The sequence below is a fragment of the Sebastes umbrosus genome, chromosome 10 (assembly GCF_015220745.1).
Source record: "Sebastes umbrosus isolate fSebUmb1 chromosome 10, fSebUmb1.pri, whole genome shotgun sequence".
In the NCBI taxonomy this organism is placed as follows: Eukaryota; Metazoa; Chordata; class Actinopteri; order Perciformes; family Sebastidae; genus Sebastes; species Sebastes umbrosus.
In genome coordinates, this window is record NC_051278.1 from 7,277,784 (window position 1) to 7,301,785 (window position 24,002).

Here is a 24,002-nt window from a genome sequence, read left to right on the forward strand (position 1 = left end):
ACTTACTGGTTGGGTAAACCTTATGAATGCAAAAAACGATTTTTGATAACAAATATTGAGTGATTAAAACATGAATGAAACAGCAAATATGCAGTGGCTGTATTTGATACCTATCACATTGCATCTTAGTATGAAGATACTTATGGTACACTCACACTTCATACACCCAGTTCAAACTAACAGAGTTGCCTTAATTATTGAGCTTGACTTCTCTTTGACCTGCTTCTGCCTACAGCTTGCCATTGAAATAATTATGATTCCTGTTGGAACGACTTAATTTGCTCTTAGAGCAAAGGGAATTCCAAGGTTTCTAACATTCCATACAAAGTCATCCAAGTTATTTGATCTCTTTTTGACATCCCATGTTAAACACCCAAGCAGCATTTGTATAATATGTACCTCCTCAAGCAGGTAAGATGTTAAGTATCTTGTTCCTGGAATACTCTGACAGGTGTAGTTGAACCGCCTCAGAGCATACAGAGCACCACACCTGGATGTTCAGATTGTGGGAATGCACTCAACTAATCTCCCTGACTGTTTTCTCTGATGTTTCCTACCTCCTGCAGGACACATCTCTGGACTCCTTCTCCTCTGAATTGGCAGGCATAAAGAAGGCTGCTCATAAATGTCTGGGTTCATGCCGAGCAGGGGCTCAGGAAGACAGAAGAGCCGCTGTGGAGGAGCTGGAGAGGAAGGTGTTGGAACTGAATGAGCACCAGCAGAAAGTCCAAGAGCAGATGGCTAACAAACACAATGGTAGAAACACATATGAATCCATCAATGTCTTGATCTCCTTTCACTCATAGTTTCACTCGTAGTTTGTTTGGTCTAGAAGACTGATGCACAGATAAATGTAAATATTCCAGTCGGGCTGCACGATTATGGCCGAAATGATAATCACAATTTCTTTTTATCAATATTAACATCACGATTATTCCTCACGATAACTTTAGGGACAAAATAGTTTTATCGCACTTTCACATTTAAATAAACTGAGCACTACTTTCACTTCCATGTTGTGCTAGATCCCTGCTAATGAGCACATTTTTGCATCAAAATAAGTATACAATATACATACAATAAAATAAGGCTCTTCTTCACCTGAATTCTGTGCATTTTCGTTTTGCCCGTCTGCTCTACAGTCTAGTCTCCTACTAGTCTGGACTGCAGCCGAAACATTCAGGAAACACTGCAGCGGCATGACAGCTTCCCAAAAGTGAAGACAAACATCTCATTCGCTCCCCTGGTGGCTGGCTGTGATATGCAGCAGAGTTTTCTATGAGCGGAGCATTTTAAACGTCAATATCACAGTTGATCGTGTTCAATTAATTGTGAGAAGCCAAAATCGTGATCGCGAATAATTGTGCAGCCCTATATCCTAGGCATTTAACAGAATGACTTCAGGATCAGTTCACCCATATCACAATTATGTTCCTGATTAGAGAGTTGCTCCAAAGATACCTGTTTACAGTGCGGTCTGTGGATTGATTATCCAGTGTTACAGAGACTGTTTCTGTTAACATTTGAAAACTTCAGCAATAGTGTTTTTGAGCACCGCCAATGGAATTATTTCCACCACATAGATCTGAAAACCTCATCAAATAAATCCAGAACTATTTGCATGGATTGGAACCAGTAATGGTATGTGGGGGAAAATAGGTCATTTTGTCTTTTTGGTGAACCAACTTAAAGGCATGGGTTATCCTCAAACCATGAAGGCTGTGGAAAAAGCATTTCCACAGAATGAAAGAAGGCCTGTCACTGACACATTTTATATAAATATGTCATGTTTTATAATAGAAATGTCAAAAATGTAACAACCTTCATATTATAAGGAGTATTATAAGGTATCCATTTGACAGTGCAAAATGTATTTTTAAAGTGGTAAATGGCAGCATGCCTTTCTTCCAAAATTGTTGGAAGACAGTTGGACACCAATGTGTCACCTCTGGCCTACTTCTCACATCCTGTTTTATAATCTTCATTTTCTGTGTTATTTCCTAGGTGAAGCCAGCGGAGTAGAGGATGAGGAGGAAAGGAGGCTTCTCCTTCAGGAGAAGTCGTCAGAGATCGCCCAACTGGAAAAACAAGTGACGGAGCTAGGGTCACAGAGCTGCTCCTTGCTGGTTGAGGAGGGGAGTTCATGTGAGAGAGAGCGGCTGCAGGTAAGAAGCCTTGGAAAAGGCTTACATAACAAGGAGGAGGTGCTGAATGCCTTGTCATCAGTATGCTGACAACCCTTAGTAGAACCGGTTGTCAGTGAATGGAAAGCTAGGTTTAAACATCTGAGGCCAGCTTAGACACGTTTTTGTCTTTTTTAAGGGGGGGAAAGGGGGTCTTTAGGGGTAGATAGCAGGTCAACAGTAGATGTCACATAGAAGTGAAAACGTGGTCTGACTATGTGGAATGGCTTCTATGGGGACTAACATCATCACACATGAATACAGTTGAGCTCATTGGATCCAGAAGAGTCTCAGCTTTACAGTGATACCCATTTTTTACCCAAGAATTGCCCTCTTTATGGTTATGCAGCTGTTAATTCATGTTGACAAATGAGTGTCTCTGCTAAATCAGTTGGGGTTTAATGCCTTTTTCAGTGGATCCTTGACAGCAGGAGGGTAAAATGTTACCATTTCACATTTTCATAGGTTCATGGAGTTAAACCAATGACCCGTTCCAAAGCTTGTCTTTCTAACTCCCAGGCTGTCACTGGCCTACATAGTATTAGCCTGACGTTTGTTATGTCATGCATGTACATGTCTAGGGCTTACTCATACAGCTCACCTGTTAGCATGTACAATTTTGCTCACTTGCCAGGAATAAATCAACGGATTACTCAGACCGAAGCCTGAGGAAGAGCCTGGTGCTTTAAACATTACAGCATAAGAAAAATCTTTCTAAGGGGAGCTATTTGGTGTGCGGATCTATCTGCTTTATTCTGCTATATTTCTTCGATCCAGCACCCATCCTATCGGACACAGGATGTGCGTGTATTACCATTTTTATTGGTTTCACCAGGAAAATAAGAAATTACCCCAACATTTTTTTTCTAAATGGCACTTGAATAAATGGCACCAGTTACTACTTGGAAAGTATGAAATCCTAACACCGATATATTTTAGGAAATGGTCGAGTTTAATGTAGGGTTTATGATTTCCAATGCCATTACATACAGTTAATGAGTTAAAACATGCAAACCTCTTATTATGAGTGGCCCTTTTTAAAATAACATTCTTTAATCCGCAGCCAGACTTAATCTCTATTTTCAGTGACGCTCTCCTCACACTAGTTAAGTTTATTTAATGCTGTTTAAACATTAAAATGAATCATTACTCCTGTCACCCAGGAGGCGTTGGCTGACCTTAAGAGGGAGAAGGGAGGCAGAGAAGACGCCCTCGCTGCTTTGGAGTACCAGACTATGGGAAGAGAGGAGGCCCTGGCATCCTTAGAAGAGGAGAGAAAAGCAAGGGAGGAGGCCCTTGCCACACTCGGGGAGCTGAAGCGGAGCAAAGAGGAGGTGCTAGCATCCCTTAAAGAAGAGAGAGAAGGCAACCAGAAAGCCATGGCAGCCCTCGAAGCTCAGAGGAGAGCCAAGGACGATGCCATCGCAGCCTGTTCAGAAGAAAAGCAGTCTGCTGTGGAAGTGGAGAGGAAAGAGATCAGCAGGCTGGTTGAGGAGAGAGAAAAAAGGCAACAGGAGGGTGATGCACTTCGACAAGAAGTCAGAGAGCTGACTGCCAGACTGGAAGCCACAGAGTGCCAGGTGGGCCATCGTATGATTTGATAATGTTGTCAGCTACATCACACAAAAGGGGTGATGTAGCTGAAGGCATTATCAGAATAATATTTTCAATGAATCATGAAACAATGATACTTATCTCAAGATATACAACTTGTGTTAAATGGAATTTGTTTCAGAATATATGTATGAGAGGACTGTTGGAAGCTGTTAGTGTGTGTCTTGGAATAATGGTTATTTGTGTTGCATTAAAAGGTCTTGGTGCTACATGACTAAAATATATTTATCTATGGAAATTACCACAGGTGACCAGCAAGAAGGAGGGAGCTGAACAAGTGTCAGTCCAACTACAAACTGCTCAGGCACAACTGGACGAACACTCTAAGGAGATCCAGGAGAAGACTTCCCAGATCCACACCCTGACGCAGGAAGTTCAAAGCCTGAAACAGGAACTGCAAACTTCAGCAGCATCGTCCGATGGAGCTGTCGATGATCAGCTGAGAGAAGAAGTGTCGGAGCTACGGAAGAATCTGGCTAACGAAAAAGAGAAAAATGAGAGCAAGCAGAGACGGATGCTGGAGCTGGAGCACGAGCTAGGACAGGCAAAAGAACAGTTGATCTCCAACCAGCAGCTGGAACAGTTTACAGATAAGCAGAATCAACAAGAAGCAGCTTCAAAAAAGCAAGTTGAAGAGCTGAGAAAGAAGCTTCAGGAGCAAGAAAAGATGTCGCAGCAACCACTGGATGAACTGAGGGCCAAGCTCGAATGCCAAGAACATGCTTCCAAAGAAGAAGTAAAACAGCTGAGAGCAAAACTTGAGGAACAAACACAGGCCTCTGAAAAGCAGGCAGAGGAGCTCAACGGGAAGCTGCGAGAACAAGAAGCGGCGTCCCAACAGCAGTTGGAGGAGTTAAAGCACAAACTGAGTGAACAGAATGCAACCTTCGACAAACTTTTAGATGATCTCAAGCAAAAGCTCAGCGAGCAGGAGCAAACTGCAGAGCTGCTCAAGGCCGAATTAGAAGAAGCTAAGGTTAAAGGTTCAAACAACTCCTCTAGCTCTGCTGCTGAAGAGGATCTCAAGACGTTGAACTCTGATCTCCAGACTGAGATTACATCCCTGAAGTCAAAGGTTTCCAAAATGGAAGAGACTACCAGCAAAACTGAAATTCAGCCAGCCTCTTCAGAAATGGAGAGAATGCTAAAAGAAAAGGACAAACAGATGGAGGAGAAGCTAGCAGAGGCGACCAAAGTGTCAGCAGAGAGAGAGGCAGAGCTGCAGAAAAAGCTAGTGGATAAGGAGGCACAGGTAACATCCCTGCAGAAGAACCTGCGGAAGGCGCAGGAGCAGCGGGAGGAGGAGGAGAGCCAGGCAGTCCAAGAGGCCCGACGCAGGGAGGTGGAGAGGCGCAGGGAGCTGCTGGCTGTGGCGCATGAGGCCATCGCTCAGAAGGACGCAGAGCTGGAGAAGAAAGCCGAGGAGATCAACAGGTAACCGGCCATTTCCTTTGCATATCAGGGCGGGAAATTACATCTTTGTAAAGGTCTTGTAAAATTCTGCTTCCCTACCTGGAGCCTTTCACACTACACTGTCAGACCTGGCCTAACAGCAGACTGACACTAGCATCATAGATATCCCTACTCCTAGCCCGGCTTTCTAAAAGCCAGCTCTGAAGAAGGTCCCTGACCCGACTGTCTAAATCATCCTCAGTTCCAGATCACTGGTACAAATTTGGGGTTATGCTTCCGGTTTGTCATCTAATAAATCTCAACATCAACATGGTCGGAGCAATCTGATGAATGTTCAACTTGACCTCTGATTTCCAGGTGTATCTGTAGTCCAGGACTTACTATTTCTCCAGGGTTAACATTTACTTCACATAAAGTTTAGTGGTTTAGGTCAGACCAGAAATCAGAATGTTATATAAGTACTGTATATGGTAGTAAAGTAGGAAATCATTTTTTGTCTGGTTCAGCAAATGCCTGAAGTTAAGAGCATCAGCTGAATTCCTTCTTCACTGTAAATCAGACGTTTATAATTGTCAGTGGGAAACACCTGGTTTTTAGACAGCTTTGTTGGGCTGTAAATACCTCTTGTGTACTCCTCCTCGTCACAGAGACAGTTTATTACAAAAGACAGTGTGTTTGTCTGAAATATTCTGAAATCTTAAAGGCAAATTATTTTATTTCATGGTCTTGTTTAACCTCCTTAACAACAAATTAATATATAAATTGGAAAACAATTGAATTAAAACAATAAACAAAGAGAAGAAGAAGCAGCTAGGCCTAAACGCTCCCCTGTGTGTCACAAGGGATACACTTTGTGTATGTTCTTCTTCACCCAGACTATATTCTCCTATCTCAAATCCCCCATATTGAAGTCATTCTTCAGCAGAATGAGAGAAATTCAATTCCCTTTGAATTTTTAATGGCAGCCTGCTGTTTTCCTTCTCATTCTTTAGCACTTCAGTAAAGAGTCTGATAAGCAACGTGAAATGCAGCCTCAAGATGGCATAAATTACACACTTAAATAGCCAAGATGTTGAAAATAATAGTATTGCTCCTCCTTTAGCAAGTATTGCTGCAATGCTAGCTTTTTAGGATGCCATTATGTTTAATATCTGCAATATATTACCATTTTAATGGATTCCATCTATTTAACTGCCAGAAAGCAGTCTCTCTAAATTAGAGTATGTTGTCCTGGAGTTGTTTACTTTCCTCCTCTGAGTTACAGAGAAAACTAATAACAGTGAGAAGCAGTCTCTCTGTATTACCTTGTCTTGTGGTTCTGTACTAAACTATATTATTCTGTCACTGTGAAATACATTTTCTCTGTAATACCTTGCCTTTCATCTCTCCATAAGTACCTTGGGTCCAGGGAGAGCTGCATTAATACATCCATCCACCCACTGTATGAAAAACAATGATGTTGTTCTGGACCACAATGTATTATTCTGTCTTGTTTAAGGAATTGGTTGCAGTTCATTGTTATCTTGTCTCGCTTTCCCAGACTAAAAGAAAATGCCAAGCAGGACTCGGACAAAGTCAAGAGCATCAGCCTCGACCTTCAGAGGAAAGATGACGACACTTCAGACCTCAGAGAGAAACTAGCCGACTACAAGAAGCAGATCCAGCAGGTCCAGAAAGAGGTACACATCATTTTTTTTATTAAGACAAAGTCAGGAAGTCTGTTGCCAATAAATGTTAATACATTGACAAATAATTTGCATGCTTTAAAGACATAAGCTTCTCTGGTAAAATAGACCCAGTGTGTAAAGATGAGGGTAGCGGAGACAAGAGCCTCTGCACATGACACTCTGGTCTCACGCCTAGTGGACATTTCCACAACATCTGGAATGACAGCAGGTTGTCTGCAGAAGTCGCGATGGCGCCGAACACGACACAGCTGCACACAGTGGATATTGTGGGTTATTTAAATCACTTGCATGGTTTAAACTAGGGCTGCTCAGCTATGGCAAAAATCATAATCGTGATTATTTCGGTCAATATTGAGATCGCAATTATTTAACAGAATTAATCGATGACTTTGGAAACATCGTGCATTTAGAAAGAAAATTCTGTAGCCTATATTTTAAAGTTAAATGCATCAATCTGGTGCCCTTTGAAAGCAAAATTAAGAGGCAGATCTATGAACCCAACACACTGGTTGTATAGATGTGAATGGGGATGACACGGCATTGAGAAAATGCTGCACTGAGGACAGTCTGTCCCTGTTGACAGTCGTACCGGGAGCTAGGAGCCCCGTCTTTCCCCACAGGGAGAGTGGGCACAGCGAGCACTAAGCGGAGAGGTCCGGACGAGGGGTGCTGTAAAGCGCCACCTTCACCCCGGGCCTTCCGAGCCGACCTAGAGTCGGTCACAGCGCTCCACAAATATGCCCGGTGAAGGCCAGCCAGCCCTGGGGAGAGTTCCCATGAGGGGCTCCTTCCACCCTGAGCGGCCGTCCCTGACCCGCTGTGAAGTATTTATAACACAAGATAAAACAAGAGTGTCATTGGGAAATGAAATGTGGCACAATAATCTTTTTATCTTGATTATCTTGTTTTTCGTAATCGTTGGAAACCATAATTGTAGTTGCAAGTGAATTTTGATATTTGAACAGCTCTAGTTTAATCTCTGTTGCAGTCTCCTGATTTGACGTTTCTTTTTACATTTTTAAAGGTGTCATATTGTAAAATTTTCATGCATGCTTGAAAATATTCTATGGTCCAGAGGAAGAACACTGTTCAGTGTTGAAGAACTTCAACACAAAAAAACGGATAACTGCATACTAACTGGACACTGATATAAACAGCAAACAGCTTAAATTACTTTGATCTATAATGTTGTGCAAACTTTTGTTTGACTTTTTTTCCCCCCTGAAGATCTCGACCATGAGAGAAGAGGAAAAGGTTTTGAGGCAGAAGCTGGCTGACACGGAGAAAGCCAAGAAGCAGCTTCAGTCTGACGTTGCCAACAGAGACAGAACCATTCAGCAACTCAAAGTGGTAAGATAATCTTTCCCTTTTCCATTTACCAGACCAAATCTCTGAAGGCTTTAACTCGGTTTGCACTGGAAGAGCTGCACTCTGTTCCTGGTGTGTGCTAGTATGCAATCTAGCAGATTTCACTTTGGCTCCCTCCATACTGGTATATCGATGTGCCATCTTCATGCTCTCCTCATTGCTTCATCTCCTCCTTTCCTCCTCTAGGAACAATCATCTGACATCAAGTCTGACCAGACGCTCTACCAGAAGGCCTGTAAAGGTAAATGATGGGTGTTTTTGTGTGTGGTTCACTACAGGAAAAGCATTTTGTCATGTTTGTGGAAAGAGATCTGCCTTTGAGTTCAGCATGGCCACTCTTTTCTAGGGCTGCAACGGATGATTATTGTCAATATTGATCTATATAATATCGAAAGTGAATCTCGCGAGCAGTTTTTCTGTTGAAAGATCCTAAAACTTTGAACTTGTCTGACCTTTTACCTGTTGTATGGAAGGGCAATGAAAAGGAGAATACCTCCCTCAGGGGTCAACATTTTATAGAGCAGAGCAATTTACATGTTATTGCTCTGGCCAGGTGTTCTTTAGGTTGATTCTGGTGTTCTGCTTGTAAACCTGACCTTGTGTGTGTGTGTGGCTGGGTGTGTTTTTTGTTGATTTGTAGACCTTGAAGCGAAGGAGCGTGTGATGGAGGACATGCGTTTGGCTCTGACGGAGCAGGAAGAGACGCAGGATCAGATGGAGCAGGTCTTGGAGGAGAAACTTAACCTCATCCAGGAGCTCTCCAGCGGTAAGGATCTGAACAAAATCAAAGAGAGAACATGAACAGCAGACCCAGACATTGTGGAAAGAATGTGGATTTCATTATTTTGATTTTAAAAATCATGGGGTTTTTGCCCATGGACGGCTTAGTCTAATCCTCTTATCTTTGCAAGCTGCAGAGAAAAACAAGACTGTGCATAAAAGACATTAAATGAAGCTGACTGGACACTGAGACTGGAGTAAACTTGTATTTCCTCACAGCAATAACACATTTAAATTGGATACCAAAGTCAGCTCAGTAAGTCAGCCAGTGTTGTGTCGCTATGAGGACAGAAATACAGGAGGCAGAGTGTGAAGTATAGCACACCACAAGAAGATGCACAAATAAAAGCAGATGCAATAAAACCCCCAAATAAAACTTGATTTAGTCACAGGCTCATAACACCAGACCAAATTCCATTTTTTACATCTTGCTTGAGTGTTTCCTCCACCACACAGGTTTATTATCTCGACTACTTTGAGATTTTTTTTTTTAAAGCAATACCTTCCCAAGGCACAGATTTTAGTTGAAACTTTCCATCTATAAAAACTATAAATGGCAAGATTTATAGTATATATGGAGATGTAGTCTGTCACTTGAGCAAAGATTATAAATCTATGTTTGGTCCTACTTATTACACTTAGTAAATTTGGCTAGGCAAGACAGTTATATAAAGTTAAAACTTAAAGTTAAACTAAAAATACTTAGTTTCCTCTTTGAATGTAAGTATTCATTTTGTTGAAACTATCTTCTTCACTTTCTTTCACTGTCTGTTTTTTGCCATTACAGAGGTGGAGACATTGAAAGGGATGTTGTTGCAGCAGGACCGTCGTGGAACCGACCGGCACCGTCAAGTCGACAGCCCATCAGATGACCTCAAGCTGGCCAAACAGGAAGCTGCCCAGGCTCAGGAAAGCTTGAAGGTAACGAAGGGAAGTTATGTTCAAATGTTGTGTTAGATGGTGGGACCAGAAGTGTTTGTTCTCAAATGCAACGTGTGAAGGAAAAAGACGACATTCCTATTGGAATAGATAATTAATCATTCCTGTTGAAAATGTGATAAATCAAGAATATTTTACTGAGGTGATTCTCAGTCATCCACAAATTTGGCGCAACAGTATTTGTACGTCCCTCTCTGGCAACAAAAAAGCAACACTTTTTTTCAACAAGGAATTACTGTAAACTGACAACTCACCCTGATCACATATACAAAACTGATGTCTGTTGTCAGATCAAGGTAGCTTGTCTTGATGTAGGCAGTTGTAGTAGATACCACCTTTTTTTTGTTGATATAGGCATTTTATTAGGCATTCCAGCTTAAACATGTTCCAGATATTTATACAGAAATCCTCTCTAAAAAGAATTAAATAACTGTTTTGTGTACAGCTGTGTGCAGAGAAACACCACGTCGAACGCAAAAAGTGGTTGGAGGAGAAGCTGTCCCTGATCGGCCAAGCTAAAGAGGCGGAGGGCAAGAGGAACCAGGAAATGAGGAAGTTTGCCGAAGACAGAGAACGCTACACTCGACAGCAGAGCCAGCTGGTAGGAAAAGGATGATATTACACATTAAACAATAGCTGATGCATGTAGACATGTCAACATGTTAGAATTAATCTCAAAGCACAGATGAGCTTAAGTACACCTGCAGCTAAAGAAAAGTCCTTCTGAGACTGATGACAGTTGAACCAAGTATTGACAATATAGAGTTGAGGATTAAACCATTTTGATTTGGGTGACATTATGTTTTTTGCCTCACTTGTGTTAGTGGTCTAAGAATAGCAAATTTCTCTTTTTTTAATTTATCCAACAGGTTTGTTTTTTGATGTTTTAATGATCATTACAACCTCACTGGTGTACCAATATAAATATATACGTTTCTTTTTCTGTATCCCTTTCTCACTCACGTCCACATACATACAGTACAAAACCAGTGTTTCCCCTCCACATATTTTACATGTCCCTCTTTGTCAGGAGTCTTTGTCATCCCAGCTGGCTGAGAAGGAGCAGATCATGGAGAAGTGGAGGAAGGAGAGAGACACTCTGGTAGCTGCTTTGGAGGTCCAGCTACAGAAGCTTCTCTCCAGCCAAGCAGAGAAAGACAAACTCATCCAACAGCTACGCCAAGATAACAGACAGCCACCACAAGAGGTCAGTATAACATAACGATGATGACAGACACAGGGACCACACACTGGAGATGTAAACTGCTTTTTACACCAGAGACTGACCACGAGAATTTGAGTGAAACATCTTAGAGTGTTAGATCTGCTTCAGTTAAAAGGGGAGTTGAAGATGAGGCAGAAGATGCAGGTTGCAGTAATAGTATCTCACATCTCTTAGTCTGTTAACATTCCTCTTGTGTATAAAGCCCTGAGGCTTTTAATGGATCACTCAGCCTTCAGTAACAAAGAACTAAAAACAAGTAGCTGCTCTCCTCTAGTTGAGACATCCTATGTTTCACCTCTGTACACACTCCAATCAATGATGTCAGAGCAATTTGTTCCCATCATCCGTCAAGGCAAAACACCTGCTGTGAAACTATTGATCGGGGGGATTTAGCCGGAGGTGAAACTTTACTGAAAGTTTGAACCACACCAACAGTTTTCTGCCCCATTTCACTCAGTGTCGATTTAACCTTTAGATAGGATTTGTTGGAAGAGCAGACCCTAATGTTGTGCAAGGAGAGAGACTCAGTCAGCAACTTTACCGAAACCCTAAGGAGGGAAAGGAGGAAAGGGAAGCAGTGGAACACAGTTTGCAACAAAATTGAACAGATAGATAAGAATTACTTGACATTACTCTCTCTACTAATTGGTTTCTGTAATGTTACCCAGTGGAGGAGTGTACTTGGTGGCAGAGATTCTTCCACTTTTGTCACACTTTTGAGCAGCTTATCAAAGCTGTGGGTCACCACTAGTTCCATCTTTCTTCCGTTTCCTTCTCTGGTAAATTGCAGGAGGTTTTGTAGGTGAATCATCCTTGTTAAAGTGGAGCCCTGTCTCTGTTCCACACACATATATATATATATATATATATATATATATATATATATATATATATATTTTTTTTTTTTTCAGTATTTTGCTCTTTGCGCTCTCACATTTTGTCCCCACTGAGCTTTTGTTTGGTTTTCAAAGTAACATTTTGTTCTCTCTGAGCTTTTGTGTGGTTTTCAAAAATAACATAATTTCTCTCATTGTAACCAGGCAGCTTCCCCAGGATAGCTACAGAACAGACAGTGTGAAGGGCAGGCTGCAATGATTCACCAAATCAAATTGATGCTCGCCTCAGTGTCTGGTGTTGCTGCATTGATTAAAACATTTGGGAGAGAATTGCAGCTAATTTTATGCAGGCGTCTTTGTATCTGAAGGGCCACAAAGGATATGAAGGAAACTCGATACGTGCGACAAAGTGCAAAACCTGACGCAGCAGTGATATCCAAACTGCAGCACTAATCATAAAAGGATTATTGAAAGCATTGATTTTTTTTTTTTTTTTTTTTATCAACAAATAACAATTCAAATAGGATGCTGTCGTTGTCTTCAAAATTCAATGTAAATTTGAAGGTAATTTTGAACCAAATTCATGTACAAAGATTAATTTTTGCAACCAGTCGTTTAAAAAGGACACTTGATCACACTCCATAACATTTCATAATGAGTATTCTTATTTTACACAGAGCTGTTGGTTTGCATTAGATTAGTAACTGCGTATTACCCCAGCATCACAGGTTCAAGGCCAGAAAGTAATGTCCAGTGAAAAGCATGCACTGTTGCCCATTTCCACATCTGAGGAGCGTTGGTGCTCGCTGAGACACTTTTAGAAACATTTGGAAGTTTGATAGCAACTACGTCCGAGTTGTCATTTTGTTCACACATTTAAAGACATTTCTTGTTTCATTTCATTTTAGCCATATGTCACTCCAGGCCAACACTATATTTTGCCCTGGGATCCTACTGCTGTCTGTCAAAACTAATGCTTTTTAATGTTTTCAGGGCGAGGTGAGGGTTAGGGACCAGTGTCATGGTGCATTGCAAGCAATTTCATCATTTGTTTCACAAACAGCTCAATCTCGCCAGAGTTTTCCACTGACTGCGTTGTCTTGTACATTTGCCTCGGGATATTGGTCATGCCCATTTAGGTTTCATGGTTCCGTGCTCGCTCAAAATGTTGTGTGGCTTTATTTTTGTTTCTCCCTGAATATGAGCTGTACATCTCCCATCTTAAATGGCAACCTCTGATTTGTGTAGGAAAGCAATATTTGAGTTAATTGTGTTTGTTTACAATATATGCATTAGAAAGTGTTAAGGAATGACTAGGCCTAACTAGATATTTTTGCAAAGTGGGATAATTTAAGCCTGACGTTTTTTAATTTTGTGGATGTTTACCGATAAATAACGGTTATGTAGCCTGCTTCCTAGTCCAAAAACAATCCTCATTATTGGTTGCTTGTTAAGTTTCAATTATACGTGGTTTAATCTAATTTTCTATTGCATTAATGGTTCCAACCAAGCAACATTTTTGGTGAAAAGCATAACATTGAAGGGGGGGTGGAAACAGAAAACATCCTTCAGTGTCCATGTGCTTCCTGTTACAGAGTGGTGATAATGGTGGCGTCGGCGTGGCAGAGCATCAGGCTGCTCTGTCTGAAAGGGAGGCCGAGATCCTGCGACTGAAGGAAGAGCTCAAGGCCTCAAATGCCAACCAGGAGGGCACAGTCAAACAGGTCAGTCTTAAAGGAATACTCAACCCGAAATATGATTGCTTGCTTAAAAGGTGGCATCTCTAAAGATTTGTGGTTTCATCCTTCGCAAAGAACTGCAGCAGTGTTCATCTTGAATTTATGTCTCTTATTAGAATCTTTTCATGGTGGATCAAAATATTGCAAGTGTAAAGGAGTTTGCACACCCAAATATATCAGAATGCTCTTACATTTTGTTCTACTTAAAGCACACCTGAGCTGAAAATACTCTATCTTTATATAGAATCTATCAAAACTGAGGAAGCTTCTCAAATCACTCCAGCATCATAGTGCATTTCTCTGGTGTCCAAATGGCCCAAAACAACGTCAAAGAGAGCCATATACTGGAAATTATCGTATTTTTTCAAGTTCTAAAGAACACAGCTTTGTAGTTATTGTTTCGTTCTCGAAGCCAAAAATGCTTGTGGTTCGCATGATGGCAGGCGGCGGCATAGTTTTGCTCTCATCCTGATGTTTGTTTTTATATTTGTGCTAAGGCCAGGATTGAAAAGGTCAGAGTACACAGCATAGACACACAGTAAGAGCCTGGCAGGGTAAATGTTTGTGTTTGTTTGTTTGCTTTGGGTTTTAGCTTGACTCCTCTCTTGTCATTTTCTTTTTCAACCGTTTTCAAATATCTTTTGTGAGGTTTAAATGCACAGTGGGAATGTGAATAATGATAAAAGACAGTAAGAGAATTAATGGAGTAGACTCAACACAAAGTTGCATGTCAGCGACACGGAACATGTCACCTTTTTACTTGTTTTATTCATGGAATGTCCTCAAGCGAAAATGTGGCCAGCAGACCACAAACTGTTATGACTTGGAGCATTTTGAATTTCTTGTTTTGAGCTTGAGTACATCTTAACAGCAATGTTCAACAAGGATTGGTCGTGTTTCACGGTATGTCGACATTGCTAGTGTTAAACTTTTCTGACACGCTGTCCGGTGGATTTAACAGCATCTGTACGTGAGAAACCCTCAGCTCCAGGAACTGAGGAGGCCCTTTGAAAATGCTGGAGATTGTGTTCTTTGTTATCTGTAGAGCTTTGTCACCTGGCAGATAAATGTGGGATGAAAGTTACACCTGTGATCACGATTTACGTTGTTTTCAATTTCTTATTCTATCTGTGACAGACTAAAAGCAATGAGGGCCCTGCTACATTGGTTGGGAAACCCCAGTGTGAATCCATTAACAAGAAGTCAGGAGGAAGCAGGGATACCAGAGCGTCAGTCAGCAGTCAGGTAAGCTCATGAGAGGAAGTGAATATGGAAAAGATGGGTCTGTGGTATTCTTCATGAATCAGGTCCAAAACTTTAATTCTGGGTTTGCAGACACTTGTTGAACATAAGTTATTAGATTAGAGGTTTTCATTTTTTCTATGATGTTTTGCAAATATATATTTTCAAATGAAACAACGACACAACATTGCGTTTGGATCAGAGTCATTCAGTGAGCGCTTAAGGGCACTTTCACAAGTTAGTCCGAATCAGAGTGAAATTGATACTTTTTGTATTTAGTCTGGTTCGGTTTCAGAGTGCACAAATTAAAGCAGACCAAATAAAAAAAGAATCTGAGGGGCGTGTACGAAGGAGCGAATTAATTAATTATTATTAATTATTTTCGTCTCGAGAGCTGCCACTTCTATGCAGGGAATCACAGACTTTGAAATACCGCTGTCGAAGAGTTTTCACTCTGACTCTGCACTGATCTAGGCTGCTGTGCGCAGGAATTCCTCCTCCAGTTTATCTCCAATTTACTCCATAAACGTCACTATTTTTGTGGAATTTATTTAGCGTATTCTGTATGTTCACTTCGGCCCCGATGTCAAACAAACACTCATGTTAACCTGTCATTTACCTGTATCCATCTCAACAAATGCCTCCACAGGCAGCCTGCGTTTTGGTACGTACCAGAGTTTGATTAAACCTGACTAAATGTTGGCTTGTGAAAGCCCCCTTAAATTACTTTACAGAACAGGCTGATGATTTGAGTAATATCACACTGTTTTGTTTACATTTATTTATTCCAAAATTGCCAAACTCTTGGCTTTCTACACAATTTCTACTGCTAGAAAGGGGAAAAAAAAAAAACATCCTATTCAAAGTGATGCTGCATATTGTCGACATAAGGTGGCTGAGGTAGTCGATGGTCAAGACATTTTGGTGTGCACATTATCTCGGTCTCGATCATTTGGTGGGAGATATTCCAAAATGAGCCAGCAGCTGGTCAGACAGGAACATCAGACAAAATGAATAGGAGCCAGTTAACCTCATCATAATACTCCATAAATGTTGAATCATTTGCAAGAGAATATGATTTCCAATTCCCTCATTCTTCTTTGGTCTGAGGTCTAAAGGCATCAGTATGTTCGGCACCTTGTAGTCACAGACAGACCAGCCTGTATCCTCAGACCTAGACACATTTCTCTCTTGAGTGACCATGAAATGACCTTTAACCTTAAAATCACGTGCGGTCCCACAGGGCTCAGCTGGCTATCCGTCCGTGCTGGACTCCTCTGAGATTTCCACAGAGAACGGCAGGATGAGCCGCTTCCCGCGGCCGGAGCTGGAGATCTCCTTCAGCCCTCTGCAGCCAAACCGCATGGCTCTGCGGCGCCAGGGAGAGGAGAACACCGTCACCGTCAAAATCACACGCTCTGCACGCAAGAGGAAGAGCGGAGAGATGGATAAGGTAAGATCTAGTCAAACAAAAAGCAGCTTGTCCACACATTCACCAGGTGTTAAAACATGTTTTATATCTAAAGTAAGAGATAATTAAAAATTATTAATAAGCAAGTTAATCCGTGAGGTGGTTTGAACACAACTCTTTTGCCCTTCGTGGATACATTTCCTACTATCTGTTTCCAACTACAAAAAATGGCAAACGTGAAAACATCCCACTGTATGGTGCTGCATTTGTACACCCCGTTCCCCTCTGGTTTCCAAAAATAAATCCTCCCTTGAAAACTAAAAAACAACAGTGCAACACGAGCCACAGAGATGGGCTTTTTCAGTTATCTTCAGAGATGATAGTTCATTTTTCACACATGCTCTGTGGAGAAAATGTCACTGTGAAACCTTTCTCTAAGCTACCATCAATCCAGCACCGGGTAGTGCAGGATTGCCTTAACATTTAATTCTGAGAATGGAGCAACAGCAGTTGTACTTCTAAACTTGGCACTTCTACACCAGTACATAAAAATTCAAAACGATTCCCAGGAATATGTTTGTACTGCTTTTGAAATAATACAGTGATATATGAAATGGAGGTATTAAAACGTACGTAGTGAGGTTGCCATTGTGTGCAAATTTCGTGATTGCAAGATCTTTGGTTTTGAATCTGGCATTAGACAATAATTTCTTGTGATTTCTCCTTTCTCATTCTCTGTTGCCCTCTTTGTATGTTTTACATATAATAGAATACAACTTATAGAGGTAAAAGTAAGGCAACATGTCTCTAGTCAAATTTTCAGATTTTTTTTCTACTCAGAATTGAGATCATGATTTTCTCCCATGACTCTTCGTGATACCATTTTCTTTTCCAGCGAAACAAATATTTATATGTTATTAAGTGTCTTTATGTTCAAATGTTTTCCTGTGTGTTGAAAAAAAAGATACAAATGTTAATTAATACACAGGTCACCTGTTGCCAGGTGTAACTTGGGCTCTTGGGAGACTTCTTACGCAATGTTTGATCTGATGTTGGCAAACCATTTCTTTCTCCAGCAGTTATTAGAGCCTGCTTCAGTCCTGTATGATCCTCAAGGGTAACCCAGCTTGTTAACTCAGATGATACACTCATGTGTGTGTCTGCCTTAACTGCTGCTCGACACCTGGATTTAAATATACAACATAAGGCAGTTAGCACAACATGGAGTACAGTTGCGGGAAAACTTTGAGTAGCATTTGTCCAGCAACACATGAATCTATTGTTTTGCAGTGGTGACCAGAGCGATATCTTTGGCTCACCTAGGTAATAATCCACACCGTGACTTCTGTAGTTGTTTTTTTTAATGCTCCACTGGATGTTTGAGTGGTCAGTGATAGGGAATTTCTACTGAAGATTTCTGTTGCGTTCCCGATTTCATACTTTTTATTTTTATTTCAGTACGTACTGCAGCTGCCCTTACAAAGTACACACTGTTGCATGCAGGTTGTACACAATTGGGACATACTACGTCGTCATAATATTGCGCCTTAAACTGTGACCCGCTTGCTCATATCCGTTGCAAACTGTAGCGCAAAATTTGCCTATATTAATGTATTCATCAACGTTACATACTGCATTTGACATACTATGTACCAGGACATACTAAATCTTTGTATTTCACACTGAAGAGTATGGTGGTATGGGTATTGGAACGGTTGTACTAATCCATGGTGTAACTCTTGCCTGCAAAGTAACGTAGGAGCTCTTGACATCATCGTCTGTGAATCCAGTTCTACTCAGCAGACTCTACAAGTCTGTATGGTACAAGTACACCGGGGGGTGGATACATTTGCATTTATTTATTCTACCTCAGCGATGCACATTTTTGTTCTTCCAAAAAATCTTTTTCTTTCACCGCCTTTTATTCTCACAAGTGTACTGCCTCTCTCTCTCTCTCTCCCTGTGAGAGCTCCCTGTGAGAGCTCCCGTGGAGCGTCATGCAGTTGTCATTTGTTGATCTAGAGAAATTAGTAGTGTTTGTCTTGCAACGGATCTCCCTGCTAATACAAACATAGCTGAATTTTTGTCACGTAAAAAATAATTTTGATTTAATCGTAGAGCCCTAGGTATAGGACAAGGATAAAAATATTTCTGTAGAAAGGCACCATTATAAAATATGTCACGTCTGATAGAATACATACAAAACATGTGCAGTAGAAAATGCATACAGCATTTAGTGCACAAGCACATGCCAGAAGCTCAACGAATGCAATTTGCATACCGTGTAGGCAAAGTGTGACTAGTACAAGTAACAAGGTCAACAAGCCAATCCCACCTGTACCGTTTGGAAACAGAGTTTACACCCTGTGAACTGGTCGATAACTATGGATGCTCTGTGAAAATAATTGCAAGTCACACATTGTCTTGAAGACAAATCCCAGAAGAGACCAAAGAGGCTCCATGGAAACAAGAGCAGACTTAGTAGAAAAGTGAAGCTGCACTGGAGGGCAAACAGGGTAAAGGTTGTTTTCAGGACATCGGCTCACTGGAATTTGATGTAATGCAGTTGAGGAGCTGCGCTTATGTTAATTTGTGTGTTCCGACTAATGCAAGGGAAGTAGGCTAATGCCTCTGTTAAATCTGGCTCCCAAAGGCATGTGACACATGTACGTACATATTTGCTCTGCATGAGTTTACAAGACACCACAAATTAATATAAATCAGATCAAGAATGCAGCACTTACCATATTCCAACTAAAAAGAAAACGAATACGCATCATTTTCATAATCATGTTTTTCAGACCTTTTATTTGTACAACTAAATTTGTAAATGATTGATAAAACGTATGTCGTATGATTATAGTAGAGAAAAATAACATAAGACTAATGAAATAGTCCATGTGGCCTTAGTTAGCGAACGTAAATGCACTAAAGATTAGCAGCAGCGTTTTTGAATATTTATACACCAGAATATTTCAGAGTATTGTTGATCATTTCATAAAAGAATTGACTTTTTTACAGTGATTAATCATAGATAGAAAAGAAAATGTGAATTCTGCGTAATCATACAGGTTGCAGAATCTATTTTCCCTCCTGAATATTTTATAGTATCTGCAAACCTCAACATGTAGAGGAAGAAAAGCGGTTCTTAATTGTGCAACTAAAGATTTTTGGCGTCTAAATAAAATAAGATATGATAAATGATTCAAAACCATATTTTTGCTTCATATGCATATGTGTCCTTAATTTTAACAGAATATTATTCTTAACACCTGGGGGAAAAAAGCGTACTTTTAGTGACATTAACACCACGAGTAGATATAAAGCATACAGTATAGATGGTAAAAAAAACTCTCACATGCATGGGTGAGAAAAAACAATCTCATTAATGATAACTGCCACTTACAATGAGAAACACACTCTCTTTAGTGATACCTACACACACACACACACACACACACACACACACACACACACACACACACACACACACACATTCTCACTCCCCCCAGAGAACATATTAAACAAGCATCCCACTCAGAGAAACACGAGGTCGGGTACAGTTCACTTGTCACATCACTGTTCCTCTGTCACTGTCTGCAAAAGTTAACGCTGGTTGCAGCTTGTGCGGCTCCTGTTTCAGAAATCACTCACTATTTTCCTTTTCCTTTTTCTCTCTTTGGCAATCGTCTTGAAAACCTACATGTCTGCATTTGGAAAAATAAGAATTGTGTGTGTGATGCAAAGTACAAGATTGTGCAAAGGTAACGATAATTTAATATACGATAATATAGATATCTCTGCGCAAATATAAACCAGTCAATATTTTCCTGCTGCCTCTTTCATTTTGTCATTAATATTATATATCATCATTATTGTAATTTCACAGTGTTGCCTGCTTGTTGCTCACCCTGTAAACACTGAATTTCCCGTTTCCACATAATCCCAAGTGACAGTGAGCTTGGGAGGTGCTGATTTATTCAGAGTTCTTAAGCATGAAAACACCTTATGTCGGTAATTCATACTTGCACGTGCTCAGTGTTTTAAGTTTACCACTGATAAAGTTACTTTAATAGCAAGTGCAACACAAGCCATCAAGCCAATTTCGTGCATGACGGACCAGAATGACAAAATGATAATATCAAAGGACAAATAAAGGAGACTGTGTTTTGCTTGATACTCATGGTTGAGATGTTCTTTGACGAGTGCAGCAGCTTTTTAAGTGGTGACTTGATAAATGCCGCAATTCATTTCATACGGTGTAAACTAACAGTGCTTCGTATGGTTAACCCACAAACAAGTTTTCATGTTGCATATTTTGTTCTTCTCTGATAACGCATCATAAGAAACACTCAAAACACATTTGAATGCAGTAACTTGGCTCCATATGCTCCGTCACTGCAACACAGTGCAGTAGAAATGTCTTTCTTCTATTAGCCACACGCGAGTGCGCATATGCGAGCGCGCATGGGACACCGACCCGGGTGATTTATACGTGTAAGAAGTTACAAACAGTCCCTTTTAAAGGAACAGTGTGTAGCATTTAGGGGAATCTATCGGCAGAAATGGAATTCATTATTAATAAGTATACTTTCTATAGTGTATAATCACCTGATAATAAGATTTTTTGTTACCTTAGAATGAACAGACACTGGCTCTAGATAGGGCCATTCACATTTTCACATTGTCGCATATTGCCCAGCCCTATTGCAGTACGAGGCATTTCTTATCAAACATGTAATTTCCCTTTAAATGAACCCACAATTAATCTATATGCCTCATCTAACAATAACATATTTATTTTATATTCCAAGAAATTCCTGTTCTGGAGTTGGTAGTTGTTTTATATCTTGTTTTGTTGAATTGAGAGCATATAACCCCCAGGTAGTACGTGACTATCCCCATTATACAAGCATAACACTGTTTTCATATACAATATGTCATGTAGAGCCAACGCAAGTTTTACTCCTGTTGTTGGGGGGTTGATCGTAGTTATGGTGCCATCCCATCTCGGCGCAGGTTGGCAGATATAAATCACTTTGACACCCTTGCTCTGGGACTTGTTGGCAGTATTCTGACAGCAATTTTCACACCTTCAGTGACAACAAGCTTCCCTGAATAACTGTTTGTCACCAAGGGCAAGGTTATAAATGCTATGCAAATCAGAGTACATGTAGGCTTTTACCATGTTAAAAATAATAAAACTGACTAAGCTGAGTCCATTTAAAATCTACTTATTCTTGTAAAGGGCATTTTGGTTTGCAGCGATTTAGCAGACAAACATCCAAAAAGATAATTTGCAGAGGAGAGGTGCTCATACATGGCATCACATCGTAGGGGGAAATCTGGCACACATTTAACATGGCACACACTCCACTCTATCTTTCCAGGAAAACTTAATCTCCCTAAATAAGATGTATATTTAACAGAGGATTAAGTCACCTACCCATTTTGTTCCACAAAATGTTGCTACAAAATGCTGTCAACCTTGCCCTCTAGAGCAGTGTATAAAATCAGAAGTGATGTATGAAGTACTTATTCATAGTCAGTGGAACGAACGTATTTTAGCCACCTAAATAAAAAGGCTTACCTAAAAAAATCTGTATCCGTTAAGTGTACTCTATATTTAGAATATTTTCACTGCTTTATCCTGCCATCAGACAGCCCCTTCCGACTGGGGACTGAACTGAAAGTGAATCTTATCTGTGCTCTCTTCAAAGCCACCAGACTCAGCTGCCAAAAACAGTATAGGTAAGTTTCAGTTCAGTTCCCTGTCGGAAAATATTCTAAATATAGAGTACACTTGAACTGATATTGATTTTTTTGGGGGGATTTTTTTTTGTGAGTATGGTGGATAAAATATGTTTTGCTGCTGGCCCCCGTCCACAGCAGTACATTGCTTTGCACCCGTGCCTGTCTGCTTCTCTAAATTGGGGGCGTGCCAACCGCCATCTACTCTAGGTAATACACGGACTATGAATAAGTAACTCATACAACCCCACTTCTATACACCCTAACTAACCATTTAAAATGTTCGAATAGTGAAAGCTGGTTATTATGATTACAGCAGACCGCTAATGTTGCCTTGGTATTTTCGTAAGTGAAGTGAACACTGACGTTATGTAAATCTACTTGAGACTCAGTTTTTCTGAGATGGATCTCGACACTACAGTCTTGGAAAGTGAACCTTGCTGAATAAAAGATGAAAATCGTTTTGAGACAGTACCAAGAGGAAAGCTATTTAGAAACTGAATCAACTGTGTGATGCAGCTACTTGAAACATGTAGCTCACTTAAGTGTTTTTGATTAACAGTTTGAAAAGTAGAGGTAAAAGAAGGAAGTTTTCACATAACTAGGGCAGGGTATCGTTTGAAGTTTTGCAATAGAGCCGAGACGATACCAGAGTTTCCGATTTGTATTTGATACCTTACTTTAAGGAATATCAGCGTGTTTTTGTACAAAACTGCTTTTTTCATTCACCAAAAGAGTCAAACCTCTCAAAATCTAAATATTCAATTCAACAATTACAATTTCTAAGAACAAACTTGCCTGCCACAGTGACAGGCAGTGAAAAAAGTTAGTTTCAGACCCTGATTACCCTTTGTATTAGGAGAAGTTATTTTGTTTTAAGGAGGTAGTGAAGAGAAATTAAAAACATTGAGGAACAGAACGAGTCTACCTTTTAATTCAATGAGGAATATTGTCACTTTTACTGGATCATTAAAAAAATGACAAAGTGCAGTCATTAAAACTGTTTTGTGAGTTTGCCAAACCTGTAGACTTGGAACAAATAGAAGGACACCAGATATAGTAAATCTTCCCTCCTTAATTTTTTAAAACCGTCTGTAGTAAGACGTGTGTGAAGGCGTGTTAGCGATGTGCCTACATACTCTGTCAAAAGCTCCTTAGCTGGAACATATTAGGCCAAATTCATGTAACAAGTCCTCCCCCCATGTAACTAGTCTCTTTTGACTCAGTCTCTTTGTACTCTGCTGTTATGACGACTTTTTCTCTTTTGATACCTTAGCAGTGGGAGTATTTATACAGGGGTGTAAGCTCTGCGATGAAACCCCAAAGTAATTCCACTAATGACTGCGGTTCTGCTGACAAGAACGTCAGCGTTCAGGGTTCAAGAGAGACAACTGGAACAGAAACAGAGGGGAGGGAAGTGTAATGAAAAGCCCACAAAAAGATGCAGATGTTTGAGTTGGGGAGGGGTTCTACAGCACATCCAAAGTGATGTGACATCAGATTTTATTCTGTGGATCTGGGGCACTTCAGTTAACATTTATGAACTTGAACACATTTCTTTTAAAATGGCAGTAGAAAATAACTGAGACGAGAAGATGGGACAATCAGACAAACTCTCTGTGTGTATAAGGTAGGGCTGTCAATGGATTAAAAATATATTTAGTATTTAAGTATTTAATACTCTGACAGGTACTGCACTCAGCGTAAAATATATGCTCAAATCATAACATGGCAAACTCAAGCCCAACAGACAACAACAGCTGTCAGTGTGTCAGTGTGCTGACTTGACTATGACTTGCCCCAAACTGCATGT

General features: G+C 40.4%; 1 protein-coding gene across 4 annotated transcripts in view; it reads left to right on the plus strand.

The window, feature by feature from the left end:
- LOC119495924 (kinesin-like protein KIF20B) overlaps nt 1–24,002 on the plus strand; it is a 54,934-nt gene that overhangs the window by 10,504 nt on the left and 20,428 nt on the right. For 2 of the 4 annotated variants that reach the window (XM_037782841.1, XM_037782842.1), the window contains exons 17-30: nt 567–756; nt 2,005–2,165; nt 3,347–3,763; nt 4,045–5,231; nt 6,751–6,889; nt 8,126–8,248; nt 8,453–8,507; nt 8,907–9,032; nt 9,834–9,967; nt 10,431–10,586; nt 10,965–11,192; nt 13,642–13,770; nt 14,923–15,030; nt 16,271–16,480. In XM_037782841.1, the coding sequence (XP_037638769.1) occupies nt 567–756; nt 2,005–2,165; nt 3,347–3,763; nt 4,045–5,231; nt 6,751–6,889; nt 8,126–8,248; nt 8,453–8,507; nt 8,907–9,032; nt 9,834–9,967; nt 10,431–10,586; nt 10,965–11,192; nt 13,642–13,770; nt 14,923–15,030; nt 16,271–16,480 (3,363 nt within the window). Of the gene's footprint in view, nt 1–566; nt 757–2,004; nt 2,166–3,346; nt 3,764–4,044; nt 5,232–6,750; nt 6,890–8,125; nt 8,249–8,452; nt 8,508–8,906; nt 9,033–9,833; nt 9,968–10,430; nt 10,587–10,964; nt 11,193–12,250; nt 12,517–13,641; nt 13,771–14,922; nt 15,031–16,270; nt 16,481–24,002 lie in introns of those variants that run through there. The other 2 variants (XM_037782843.1, XM_037782845.1) reach the window with 2 other exon arrangements.